Below are 14,885 nucleotides of genomic sequence, written 5' to 3'. Positions count from 1 at the left end.
TTTGCTTAAGGTGAACATTTAGACAACAATCATCCAGATCTGCACAAGAAGTTTAAAGATAGTTTACAAACCCCGTTTCCATATGACTTGGGAAATTGTGTTAAGAGTTAAATATAAATGGAATACAATGATTTGCAAATAATTTTCAACCCATATTCAGTTGAATATGCTACAAAGACAACATATTTGATGTTCAAACTGATAAATATATATTTTTTGCAAATAATCATTAACTTTAGAATTTGATGCCAGCAACACGTGCCAAAGAAGTTAGGAAAGGTGGCAATAAATACTGATGAAGTTGAGGAATGCTCATCAAACACTTATTTGGAACATCCCACAGGTGTGGAGGCTAATTGGGAACAGGTGAGTGCCATGATTGGGTATAAAAACAGCTTCCCAAAAAATGGTCAGTCTTTCACAAGAAAGGATGGGGCGAGGTACACCCTTTGTCCACAACTGCGTGAGCAAATAGTCAAACAGTTTAAGAACAACGTTTCTCTAAGTGCAATTGCAAGAAATTTTGGGATTTCAACATCTACGGTCCATAATCTCATCAAAAGGTTTAGAGAATCTGGAGAAATCACTCCACATAAGTGGCATGGCCGGAAACCAACATAGAATGACCGTGACTTTCGATCCCTCACACGACACTGTATCAAAAACCGACATCAATCTCTGAAGGATATCACCACATGGGCTCAGGAACACTTCAGAAAACCACTGTCACTAAATACGGTTTGTCGCTACATGTGTAAGTGCAAGTTAAAGCTCTACTATGCAAAGCGAAAGCCATTTATCAACAACATCCAGAAACGCCGCTGGCTTCTCTGGGCCCGAGATAATCTAAGATGGACTGATGCAGGGTGGAAAAGTGTTCTGTGGTCTGACGAGTCCTTATTTCAAATTTTTGGGGAAATATTAAAACATCATGTCATCCGGACCAAAGGGGAAGCGAACCATCCAGACTGTTATCGACAAAAAGTTCAAAAGCCAGCATCTGTGATGGTATGGGGATGCATTAGAGCCCAAGGCATGGGTAACTTACACATCTGTGAAGGCACCAATAATGCTGAAAGGTACATACAGGTTTTGGAACAACATATGCTGCCATCTAAGCGCCGTCTTTTTCATGTACGCCCCTGCTTATTTCAGCAAGACAATGCCAAGCCACATTCAGCACGTGCTACAACAGCGTGGCTTCGTAAAAAAGAGTGCGGGTACTTTCCTGGCCCGCCTGCAGTACAGACCTGTCTCCTGTCGAAAATGTGTGGCGCATTATGGAGCGTAAAATACAAGAGCAGAGACCCCGGACTGTTGAACGACTGAAGCTCTACAAAAAACAAGAATGGGAAATAATTCCACTTTCAAAGCTTCAACAATTAGTTTCCTCAGTTCCCAAACGTTTATTGAGTGTTGTTAAAAGAAAAGGTGATGTAAAACTGTGGTGAACATGCCCTTTCCCAACTACTTTGACACATGTTGCAGCCATGAAATTCTAAGTTAATTACTATTTGCAAAACAAAAATAAAGTTTATGAGTTAAACATCAAATATCTTGTATTTGTAGTGCATTCCATGAATATGGGTTGAAAAGGATTTGCAAATCATTGCATTCCGTTTATATTTACATCCAACGTAATTTCCCAACTCATATGGAATCGGGGTTTGTAGTTACTTGGCTCCTAATACAGTTAACTAGCTCCTCTAGTCCTCTAGGTGAGACGCTTTAAGGACAACAATTCCATCAATAAATTTATAGATCAAAACCTGTTTTTAACCTCACCAAAAACATTAGTAAAAAAAAAAATGCTTCTATCTAGAAAAACTGGTCATTTTCTGCCATAGAAACCAGGTTTAAACCAACTCTAGGTCATCTTTCATATCAACAGAAGCCACTTTCTCTCTCACCTGCACCAACACGCGCACTCATGGCACTTACCCAGTGCTGTGTTTTATGGCCACACAAAATGTTGGACAACGTGAAAATGCCAGGTTGTAACATTATGACTCCTCAATCAAAGGTGTGCTTATTTTACTACCATTTATTATGAATGGTTTATTATATTATTCATGAAATGCTGTTACTAGATTTCATCAATGCTAATAGAAATATGTATTTTACAGACAGAAAGTTACAGGAACTAAATGTGATCTCTGAAAGGGGTAACATTTATTTTCAAGGCAGGACCCCCACCCAGACCTACGATACTAGCACATAGCCCATGAAAAACATTTTTTTTGGTTTATTTTCATTGTAAGAGGGACAAATCACTTATATCAGAAAATGATATCATGAAAATTATTACAGTCATTTCATTATTATAATAAAACATTTAAATTGTTATGATGTCAGGTTTGGCACAGGTGTGATACTGGTATAACCACAGTGTGCACATCTGAGGTTGCTCACATGTGCTCCACTGAATGATCAGGGAATTTGTGCGTTTGCTCACACACATTCCAAACTAGAGGGCACATTGTCAGTGACATCTTTTTCTTCACATATTTTCAAAACTTTCAGCCACCCTCCGATGTCCACAGTTCTATTATATTATTTTACTGCGCTGGCTCAGTATGTTCAACCTACTTGCCCTCTCCATACTTTTTTTGCTTCCTACTTGGGCTGAATTAACTGCTTTCCTCCCTCTTCTGCTTTCCATTCACTGATTTCTTCGCTGCAGACTCTTCTTTCCTCATGTCGCATGGAGAGAAAGCCAATAACGACGAGTTTGACCCTATTCCCGTACTCGTCACCAAAAACTCAAATCAAGGTAAGATGAACAAAATCTTGAGGTTAGTTCTCACATCTACTCTTAGCAGGGTGGATTCTCAGACCCTCTCCCATGCAGAACCCACACCCGTTCCCTCTGTGGCTGGTGAATCTTGGCAGTCAAAATTTCACATTGAAAAATGTAATCCTCCACACAGCAGGGTCTTGTTTGTACATTTATTTTGCAAGTCTCCAAGTGTTAGATTGATGCTTCCTTACCCTCCCCTGATTGATGCAGCCATGTAAAGATTATTCCAGCTCACTCTCTGCTTCTTTCTCTTTTCCTGCCCCTTTCCATGCACCCCTCTGCTCTGATCCACCTCATCATCATTATCATCATCATCATCATCATCCTCATTCAATTACTTATTTTTCTCCATACATCCTTGGTGTATATTCTTTGGCTCGACCCTCACCAACCCCCCTTGGCTCTGCCATATCTACCTCTGTGTCTCGTCTCTCTCTTTTTCTCTGACATGTTCCAGGTGGCCACTCGCGTACCAACAGTGGCAGTTCAGAGTCCAGCATCCCCAACTTGGCCCGCTCCCTTCTGCTGGTGGATCAGCTCATCGACCTCTAGAAGGGGATGGGAGAGGTTGAGGGGCTTTGTAAAGCCCTAACTTTGGGACAGGGGAAGAGTTGGGTTCGAGATGTAGAATCTTTTCAAATTAAAGACTAGTTCACCTTGACCGAGACTCAATCTATAGTTGCCTGATAGGCAGGTTACATAAGGCTCTGCTTACATTCCCATCACTGCTTGAGCATATCATCTGCCACAGTCATGGCTACACCATGGTTTTCCTCATGCTTTCCCCCTCCATGAACTCTCATTTAGCGTGCGGCCATGGTGGTCTACTTTCATTTCATGATGGACTGCTTGATGACCGTTGCTTTGCTTTCCCTTTTGTGTGCTTGTTGCTTATTTTCAACCTTCAGGCAAACCCCACCAAAAGAGTCAAAAGGCTGCAGGCTTCCTGGTCAATTTGATGCACTTTCTCTAAACACAGGTTGCTTTATAACCAACATGTACCCATAATCACCCAGTTTGCACTAATAGAGCCAGTTTGTCTTTTACCAATGAGGTGGAAAATTGTCTGCCCTGACAGGTTTCTCAGTCCACTCTGGATTTTTGTGCTGTTGTTTTATAACTTTTTGTAAACACAGTGAACACATGCGTTTTAAAATCTATGATTTTATTCATCACTATTTTCCCATGGATCTAACAGTATAACAAGATGTAGCTTCAGCTTCACTGTTTTGTCACCTCACAGCGATTGTGAAATGGGACAATGTTTCATCTGTACTAGATGGGCAAAATGATAGGGACACTTTTAAGGAAGTGATGGAGTTGGACGGATGTTGGACCTGCTGCCTCACTATCTTCTGTTGTTATAGTTCATCTTGAAGAATTTTGGTGCTGTTGAGGTCAGGGCTCTCAAATTCTCAAACCCATCATCTAAGAATGCCTTTACGGACCTTGCTTTGTGTCCCAGGCTTGCTGTAACAGAAAAGGGTCCTCTCCATACCTTTCCCGCAAAGTTGAAAGCATAGAGTGTCTTGGTAAGATCAATTGCACTTTTGGGGGGAATTTTGCCCATCATTTACAATCCCTATGTGAGACAAGAAGAGATGTATTTCCCTTTTCTAGATCTTGAAGAACTGCTAGTATGAGACATCTAACATTATAGGTAATGGGATTCATCTATTCTTCCCATAAGGCGCTCTAAAAAACAACAACAACAAACAATGCACCATTTACATGCCTTGGCCAGCATATTAAGAAGGCTGTAGCGACATTGTTATTGTACGAGCTAACAACTTTGAACTATTCTTCCGACGTTGTGACATATTAACTTACTCACACTGCTTAGCCAGCTATTAGCTAGCCTAAACTGCTAATAACGTTGGTTGTGACCCCCAATAGCTCAAAGAAGCTTGAGCATTCCCTTTGATTTTGGAAAAGTTAATGCTAGGTTATAAATTATAACTCCCACCTGAAAAGTAGAAGGTTGTGGCACCAAAACGGGAAATTGGTCAACTTTTAACATCTACACGCTACCAACTTGATGCTATATGGCTCTCAATAAATAGAATGCAGCATAAGACCTTAACATCACTTGAAAGCATTTTTCATTTGAGGATTACTGAGAATGAGATCCGTGACCCCGAAGGGAATAAGCGATAGAAAATGGATGGATGGATGGATGGATGGATTATTGAGAATTTTACAGCTCTAAAAAGAAACAATATCCCATCATTTGTCATCCCAGTGAGCGCAGTCACAGTTTTATCTCCTTATTATGTGAAAGTTTTAGCACATAGCGACGAACGCCTTGGCTATGCGCTCGATGAAATTAATGCGCCCAGGAAAGGAGTTTCTGTAATACTTGATGACCAAAATACTGTAAATTTTACATGTTGTCATTAATGTGCCTGGTACTACATTGCATGGATAATTACAACATTAATATACATTGGTGTAGGAGGCTTTTGGATGTTTTAAAGGGCTTTATTGGTGAAAAAGATTGTATCCCCATTACTTGCATTGTAAGCTGCCTTTCATGAGCAGTTTTTGTAATATTTGGAACACACAGAAAAGAGAGAAACGTGTGTTCTTCTTTCGCACAAGGATTGTGAAGGATGGGCAAAAAAATTTCAATCGTGCATTTCCCCTTTCAGATCAGGAGGGGTCTGAACGGGTCTATCATTATTTATATCAGCTGTATTATGTGGACAAAGGTGATATGTTTACTGTCATTAGTTACAATGGCCAATGACAAGATGACTAAGTAAAATACTCCTCTCAGTGAAGATCACTTCGCTTGCTCTTAACTAGACTTGAAAGATGATTAGTGGGTGCCGGGTAGCCATTTTTGCTGAACATAGGTTTTGTTTACATGGCTGTACTGTACCTGGATTCAAATGGATCATACATAATGATAAAAAAAATCATGGGACTGCATCGGGACATCATTACTGCTTCAAAAAAACTCATTCATTTTTTTGCTTACCCAAGACTAAAATTAAACAAAAATATGCTTTATTCCAAAATACTGTTTGCTAAATGCTATGTGTGCAGCAGAATAAAACATGCTTTGATTCCAACATACCAGTCTGAAAATGCAGTGTGAACACAGACATGTACCATGGTGATGGCGATAAAAATCGTGTTTGATCGTCTCATTAGCATCATAACCTGACTTCCTTCCGCCTTACTTTCACGCTGAAACAAGAAAAATCTGACCAAATCTTATATTTTTGCCAGAAGCAATGATGACCACGACTGTGGCAGTTAATGATGCTACATGTTTGTGCCATGTTTTGAACTTGTTAAAGGAAAAAAACAAAAAACTTACGCAGAGAGTCTTGCATTAAGCCATGTAAACAAGCGATTCAGAGAGACCCACAATGCAATGCGTTTTCACGTTGCACTTTAAAGCCGCATAGAAGCGTTGCATCATAGACAGCCAGTCAACTGCTATTACAAACTTGGAAGTCACTCGACCAATACCTCTTTCTCAGAAAATAAAAACCGTGTGTATGTTGTTTGGTTTTGTTTTGCTTTTGCCATCCATGCTCATTTTTGATTGTGGAATGTGTAAATGCATCACATCTATCATAGTAATGAACAAATGTGACTGACATTACCGCTTTAGACTGAATGTATAAATGTGATATATGTCAAATCTAAAGAGACCCAAGCCTGTCTGTGTATAAATGCAAAGATGTTGACCGCTTTCGTAAGTTTTCTTTCTCGCCATCATGTTAACCTTTTGTTCTAACACCTCCCTGTGGATAAACTAAGTGCTTCTGACAGCTACTTTTTTGTTGCTTGTCTCCAGCCAACACGTTTTCGGTTTGAATAGAAAAATGGTCCTCAGCGTAGAGGACATCTGAGCGCCTCACATTCTCTTTTCTCATTCTACTCACACTTTACTAAAATAATTAGTTAACCATGTTTAGTCACCTAAACTGCAAAGAAGATGGGGCGATAATTACAGTGGAACCTCTATTTACGAACTTAATTGGTTCTTCAGCGTAGTTTGCAAACCGAAAAGTTTCTATAGTGAAGCACAGTTCCCCATAAGAATCAATTTAAACATGAATAATTTGTTCTAGCCTCAACAAAAGTCCTAATCTCTCAACGCAACAACATTACAGCAAGTTTAAATGACAACACATGCGCAGAAAAAGGACAATTGTTTAACCTCGTGTCTGGGAATACATGTGGCATTATTGAACACTGAGTTTCAGAGTGGTAAACGGGCAGTGGCTTCACATTGTCACGTTAGCACAAACTGGTAGTGTGAGGCGTTTTGACTGATTGAAACTTTTATTAGTAGATTGCAAAGTTCAGTACATATTCCGTACAATTGACCACTAAATGGTAACACCCGAATAAGTTTTTCAACTTGTTTAAGTTGGGGTCCACGTAAATCAATTCTTGTGTCCCGGTTGTGCCTTCTCCTTCGCTGTAAGAAGGTCCGCAGTGGCAGCTTTTTCGGTCTCATCACATTTAAAGACTTGCTGCGGACTAAAAAACCCCCTTTGCTAAGAAAATCCTTGGACTGCCGGAGGCTAGCTAGCTAAAATACTAGCTGTATAGCTTGTCTAGCAACCCGAAGCTATACAGTACAGTTTGGATACATTTAAAGCGTTTCTGATCACACAAAGTGATGTCTAACACAGGCAGACACAGCTTTGCAAGTTACGACAGTTATGGAGATAAACTTGTCAGCCATTAAAGCTCTTCAAAATGGCAGCCCCGATGGCGTCAAGCAGCATGCAAAATGAATGAATGAAGCGTTTACAAGCCGAGACATGGTTTGCACACCGAGGTATATTTGGCGCGATGTAAGCGTTCGTAAACCGAAAAAGATGCAAATAAAGGCATTCATGAATGGAGGTCCCACTGTACAGCCAACAATAGCAATTTAAATAATACACCTCACAATTCCATTCTGTTCTACTTGTTTGGGTGACAATTTAATTCAGAATAGATTCCCTCAAAATAGCATTTGGTATATGAATTATAATGAAACTTATTTGATGCCGATTACTGTTTACAAAAGCCCCTCTTGGCTGCTGAAGTATATGCGCAGCGAGTAAGTAATGGCCAAAAAAAGTCTTTAAAATTTGATTCTTGAAAATTTTGAATTAATTCAGAAATGTAATATAGTCTTCCCTCGTTTATGGCTTCACTCGATACCATATTCTATGTATTTTGGATTAAATAAGTACAAAAATGGCTTAATGAACTAAGAATACTATTACTACTGTAGCATGGCTACTAATTAGCTCAACCTCAGGCAGAGTTACTATTGGATTAAATAGTGTATGGGTGACTACGTCGGTGTTATTTCATATATCTATAGGACTCTCATGTTAAAAATTTTATTATAGTTGGAAAAGTGGTAGTATTATGCGAAAACAATTTTTCTTACCTGTTTGGTATCTGTTTTTGTGTAAAAAAAATATATATATATATGTATATATATATATATATATATATATATAATTCAATTGAACTATCGAGGCATGTCGGAAATATTTATAAAACTATCTTTCTTTCTTCCAAACTTGCTCCAAATGAGCTGTTTAGTGAAGTGAACTATATTTATATAGCGTTATTCTCTAGTGCAGTGGTTCTCAAATAGGGGCATGCGTACCCCTAGGAGTACTTGAAGGTGTGCCAAGGGGTACGTGAAATTTTTTTAAAAATAACAATTCAAAAATCCTTTATAAATATATTTATTGAATAATACTTAAACAAAATATTAATTTAAGTTCATAAACTGTGAAAAGAAATGCAACAATGCAATATTCAGTGTTGACAGCTAGATTTTTTGTGGGCAAGTCCCATAAATATTGATGTTAAAGATTTATTTTTTTGTGAAGAAATGTTTAGAATTAAGTTCATGAATCCAGATGGATCTCTATTACAATCCCCAAAGAGGGCACGTTACGTTGATTATTACTTCTATGTGTAGAAATCTTTATTTATAATTGAATCACATGTTTATTTTTCAACAAGTTTTTAGTTATTTTTATATATTTTTTTCCAAATAGTTCAAGAAAGACCACTACAAATGAGTAATATTTTGCACTGTTATACAATTTAATAAATCAGAAACTGATGACATAGTGCTGTATTTGAGAACCACTGCTCTAGTGATTATGTCAGTGGATATCTACTTAGATGGTAGAGATTTACCCAAAAAGCTTAGCAAGAGCCACATTTTTTAAATTATATGTAGTACAAAGTTGTAGTCCATAAGTTCCTTATTTTTCTCCATCCTCTTGGCTCGTACATGTAAATGCATCCTCCGCTGTTGCCATTTCTAATAAAAAAAAGTAGCGTACAGTACAATTCTAACCTAAATCTGTCAGTAGACTCGATATGACAGTGCTGGAAACTACAACATGGCTGATGGGGAGAAGACGCAGTCAAAGCTGGCTTGGCCTGGAGGAGAACTTCAGCACCAAATAAGATCTCCCCTTTATAAATAAAATTTACCTACTTACTGTAAAACAGCACATCCTAAAAAGACAGTCTGAAAGCGGTTTAAAGATGGATGTAAAATATAAGCTATGTACAATTTTGACTTAAGCACCACCATTACATATTGTGTAAACTCCATGGAAGTGTTTTAAATGTAGAAAAAAATCGTATAATGACCTTTTGAATACCGGTGAAGAAATGCCCAATCGACATAAAAATTAGAATTGTGTAGCTAACCAATTGAGTCTGTGTTACATAATCAGCACTTGGATAACCAAGTCAGGTCGCAACAAAATCCAAAACTGCTGTTTTCCTTTTAACGGCTTCCACTAACACCTCCTGAGAGCCGCCGTCAACGCTGCTGAGGTAAGACTGACCCGTGCGCTCCTCTGTGTTCGTCTTGTCTCACTGCTGCCAAGGCCCGTCTCCTTGTTTCCACTGACTCCCCGTGCTCCCGTCCTTTTCCAACAGCAACACTTGTTGAGAGCAAGATGTGGAAACAAGGTTGCTCCATGTTGTGCTGCTGAAGCTGTGTAGTATCTTGTCCCCAGTAGAACCTGTGTTGTCATTAAGTGTCGTGACACTAGTAAAAGGTTGCATGGTCTCCTGACGACATTGAACAACGTGCTCTCCTTATCTGCTCTCATGCAGATGCTCAAGTGGAGAGGAACGGCTACTCCGTGCTTGGCCTGGACCACGACACTGAGATTCCGGCGAACGAGGCATGTAGTCACTCCAGTGAAGAAGACCAGGAAAAAGAGAGCTGCAAAGAAGAGCAGCCGAATTTCATGGATTCGGCAGAGGGTCCTATTTTGGCCCACGACTGCAGTGGCTCCAGACCGCTGCTCCTTGACTCCGAGGAAGAGGAGGAACACGGAGGCGAGCCCTGCCTCCTCTTATCACAAGTGTCCAACGTGGCAATTTCTCAACCAGCTTCTGCACAGAATCATTCCCAGCCAGACGCCCAGCCAGCCAAGGGTACCCCGGACGTCTTCTCCAAAGCTCCTTTCCGCCCCACGCATCAAGAAGCAGGCGACGTGTTCGCCGAGGCGCCGTTCCCACGCGGCCCGCTCTCCGCCCAGCTGGACGTGTTCTCCCAGGCTCCCTTTGCGAGAAAAAAGGAGGCCCTAGCCGAGCAAGGTGCACTGGCACAAATGGCCCCCCAGCCGTTCCGCCCACAAGCCCTCGCCAAATATTCCCGACACTTTGAGGGCCAGCAGTACGAGACGACAGGCTTTAACGCGAGCAATCAGGCTGCAGTACGCGCCGCAGACCCTTTTGTCAGTGCACCCTTTCACCTTAAAGCGCCGCAAGATAAGCCCTGACAACAACGCTGCAGCTGGACTGCGAGCCTGCACCAAACTCCTCCATTCTAGTATGCAACACCTTTACCTTGGAAAGAAGCGCTTCAAAGTTTCTCTGGTGGTGCCACGCAATTCTTGCATTGCCTGAAGCGAGCAAAGAAAGGTAACGTGCATGCCAGCAGCGCAAACCCACACTAGTGTTTTTGTGCCTAAACCTCAGCAGACCTTAAGCATATAGTGCTGAATCATCATATCAAATGTGTTGTCACAAGGACTGGGTGGACTTCAGTGGTTTACACTTACAGTGAGTACACACCTTTCATTTAGGATTATTCAACTACGCCTCAGAAAACCAAAATAAAACTTTTCATGACCTGCTTTTTTTTTTTCTTGCTTTTTTTGGGGGGTATCCAATCCCACTTTAACAATTCCAGCATTTAGGTCAGTTTAGGCTACTTTTTGTTGTACTGGTCATGTTTTGAATTAGTAACTCCAGTCGGTACGGAATTCTCCAACAAGACCAACGTGGTGGTCAAGCATTTAATTGTTTTCTTACCTACCTCACTTTTGTCATTTGTCCCAGTTTAAACATAAACAGATGGTGTTTGGCTATGTATCGATAAGTTTGTGTTTCTCTGTTTTCAGTCAATGACCAGTCTTGGCTGAAAATAGAACATACGTACATTACAGGCCAAAAGTTTGGACACACGTTCCCATTTCAATGTGTTTTTTTCTGTGGTTTTTTTCAAGACTATTCACCTTGTGGATTGTCACTGACGGCATCAAAACTATGACACCTGTGAAGTGAAATCCATTTCAGATGACTATCTATTGAAGCTCATTGAGAGAATGCCAAGAGTGTCCAAAACAGTAATCAGAGCAAAGGGTGGCTATTTTGAAAAAAATGGAATATAAAACATGTTTTCAGTTATCTCACCTTTTTTTGTAAAGTACATAACTCCAAATGTGTTCATTCATAGTTTTGAGGCCTTCAGTGACAACCGACAATGTAAATATTCAGTAAAATAAAGAAAAAAAATTGAATGAAACTTTTGGCCTGTAGTGTATATAAGGTATACGTATGTGTTTGTTTCATGTGGGGATGGACCTTTGTGAAAATGTATGGAACAGACTGCATAATGTAATCACGAGTGCTGTCAAATGTTAAATTTTTTTAAATCAGATTAATCACACTTTTGAATTTGAATGAACTATTAATAATCAGAACAAATTACTTACTTACATAATTTAAATTAATCAGGGAAAAAAACACCCTAATATGCTATTTTATGGTCAGGATGTCATACGCAAAAATGTTTAAATAAAACATTTTTTTAATCTTTGTGTATGACAAAAAAAATAAAATAGGGTTTATTTTTAAGGGGAATTTGCCTGCGACCACACCGGTTAGTCTCCACACCTGATCACTGACCGTGTAACAATCCACGGTTAAAGTAAAGGAGCATGTACTCACAAAATAAATTGGATGATTAATCTTCGTATAGACACAATTAATGCGCTATTTTTTTATTATTCATCACATGAGCTAACTCTATTTTTGACTGCCCCAGTGTTAACGCATACTGGACACTATTCTTTATCTTCTCATATGTAAACCCATGTCATTAGTAACACATTCCTCCAAAAAAAAGTACAAAGTGTGATTCATCTGCAAATGTACACAACAAATGCAATGTGTTTTGCGATTAATCACATAAGTTAACTCGTTATTTTTGACAGCCCAAGCAATCACGCTTACTGGACACTATTCTTTCTCTTCTCTTACATTAACCCATGTCGGTAAAATATTTCTCCCAAAAATTAAAACTGTGTGATTAATTTGCAACTGTACACAATTAATGCGATAATCTTTTCCGATTAATCACGTGAGTTAACTTATTTTTGACAGCCCTTGTATTAATGCATACTGGAAACTATTCTTTATTTTTTCATATACAAACTAATGTCAGTGGTAACATGTTTCTCAAAAAAGTGTGATTAATCTGCAACTACACGATTGATGCCGTGTTGTTGTTTGTTTTGTGAATAATCACATGAGTTTACTCGTTTTTTGTTTTTTTTGACAGCTATAGTAATCCCGCATTCCGGACAATATTCTTCGTCTCTTACCTAACCAATGTCAGTTCCTCCAAAAAAGTACAACTGTGTGATTAATCTGAAACTATAAACAATGAATGGGATTTTGTAGTTAATCACAAGTTAACTCGCTCTTTTTGACAGCCTTAGGAGTAACGCATACTGGGGTCTATTTTTTATCTTCTCATACATGTCATTGGTAACATGTTCCTCTAAAAAAATGCAACAATTGATTTTATCATTTAGCACAAAGTACAACAAATGCTCGTATAATGCTCAACAACTCACATTCACTTCTTCAAAAGCACGCACTGTAAGCATTTTTGTAATATTCAAGTATGCACTGACAACCTCTGCAACTATAATGCTTTTCATTTGTCATAAATACACACACTTGTTCCGTCTGGGACTGACATACAGTAGTAATAAATATAGGTGGCCTATTAATTGCATTCCTATATTTTACTTTATAAAGGTTTGGAGCGCTTTCTTATGTTGTCGTCAACGACATCCAAACTGGTTAAGTTGATAAAAATGTCCATCCAATGTCATGTGAAAAGTTATCTTTTCATTTCTACTTGAATCGCGATATCTTATTTTTAATGTTCCATTTTCTCACCTGGTGTGTTTTAAGTGAATGTTTCTGTAAGAATCTGTTTTGAATGTAACAACTGGAAAAAAAAATATATATATTTTTCTCCCGTGTTGGATGGAATGGTTGATTCAACTGCTGACTTACTGTTGGATGAAAAGCACCTCAAAATACTTCACAGCTTGCCTTTGATGTATGTTGTCAAAGTCATGAAAAATATTAAATGAATGTAAAATCATTCTTTGTTCATGTTACTCTTTTATAAAATGCTGATATTGAGATTTGGGGGTACATTTGGCTGGAAGATATGTATTTTGTCCCACAAATATTGTTGTCAGCTGTATTTTGTGACAAAACTAAGCAATAATGTAATTAAAATATATAATAATAATAATAATGCAAGTAACCATTTAAAGGGATATAAATATATATTTATAATTACTATATAATCGTACTGTAATTGGAAGATATATAAAAACATTTTATTGACTCAAAGGCAAGATTATGAACACAATTCGCATGCAAAGCAATTCAAAGTTTTTACATAAAACTAAAAGAAGGCAATGCATTGTAAAGAAAATCACAATCATTCAAATGTATATTATTAAATAAAATCAATTATAGATATAAATGGGCTTCACGGTGGCAGAGGGGTTAGTGCGTCTGCCTCACAATACGAAGGTCCTGCAGTCCTGGGTTCAATTCCAGGCTGAGGATCTTTCTGTGTGGAGTTTGCATGTTCTCCCTGTGAATGCGTGGGTTCCCTCCGAGTACTCCGGCTTCCTCCCACTTCCAAAGACATGCACCTGGGGATAGGTTGATTGGCAACACTAAATTGGCCCTAGTGTGTGAATGTGAGTGTGAATGTTGTCTGTCTATCTGTGTTGGCCCTGCGATGAGGTGGCGACTTGTCCAGGGTGTACCCCGCCTTCCGCCCGATTGTAGCTGAGATAGGCGCCAGCGCCCCCCGCAACCCCGAAAGGGAACAAGCGGTAGAAAATGGATGGATTATAAATACAATTGAAATCAAAGCGTGTTGATAAAATACTTTGAGTTGTCATAGTTACAATTACAGTCATGGTCAAAAGTTGTAAAGAACAATGTCATAGCTGTCTTCCGTTTCCTATACTATCTACAACGCTTTATTTTTTTGTGATAGAGTGATTGGAGCACATACATGTTGGTCACAAAAAAAACATTCATGAAGTTTGGTTCTTTTATGAATTTATTATGGGTCTACTGAAAATGGGACCAAATCTGCTGGGTGAAAAGTATACATACAGCAATGTTAATATTTGTCCCTTGTCAAGTGTCACTGCAATAAGGCGCTTTTGGTAGCCATCCACAAGCTTCTGGTTGAATTTTTGACCACTCCTCTTGACAAAATTGGTGCAGTTCAGCTAAATTTGTTGGTTTTCTGACATGGACTTGTTTCTTCAGCATTGTCCACACGTTTAAGTTTAGGAAGGCCATTTTTAAAACCTTAATTCTTGCATGATTTAGCTATTTCTTTACCATTTATGACGTCTGTTTGGGGTCAATGTCCTGTTGGAACACCCAACTTGCGCCCAAGACCCAACCTCCTGGCTGATGATTTTAGGTTGTCCTGAAGAATTTG

The 14,885-nt window shown here is 38.9% G+C and overlaps 1 protein-coding gene across 8 annotated transcripts in view; it reads left to right on the top strand.

Moving 5' to 3' along the window:
- The window catches only part of LOC133556592 (AP2-associated protein kinase 1-like), a 44,636-nt gene extending 31,131 nt beyond the window's left edge, over positions 1-13,505 (top strand). For 5 of the 8 annotated variants that reach the window (XM_061906677.1, XM_061906680.1, XM_061906676.1 and 2 more), the window contains 2 exons: positions 2,684-2,773; positions 9,926-13,505. In XM_061906677.1, coding sequence (XP_061762661.1) covers positions 2,684-2,773; positions 9,926-10,599 — 764 coding nt within the window. In that variant the 3' untranslated portion in view covers positions 10,600-13,505. Of the gene's footprint in view, positions 1-2,683; positions 2,774-3,257; positions 3,462-9,925 lie in introns of those variants that run through there. The other 3 variants (XM_061906681.1, XM_061906678.1, XM_061906682.1) reach the window with 2 other exon arrangements.
- Positions 13,506-14,885: the final 1,380 nt, after the last annotated feature.

This window comes from Nerophis ophidion, linkage group LG07 (genome assembly GCF_033978795.1).
Source record: "Nerophis ophidion isolate RoL-2023_Sa linkage group LG07, RoL_Noph_v1.0, whole genome shotgun sequence".
In the NCBI taxonomy this organism is placed as follows: Eukaryota; Metazoa; Chordata; class Actinopteri; order Syngnathiformes; family Syngnathidae; genus Nerophis; species Nerophis ophidion.
The sequence above is the reverse complement of the archived record's forward strand: the minus strand, read 5'-3'. Positions and strand labels throughout refer to the sequence as shown.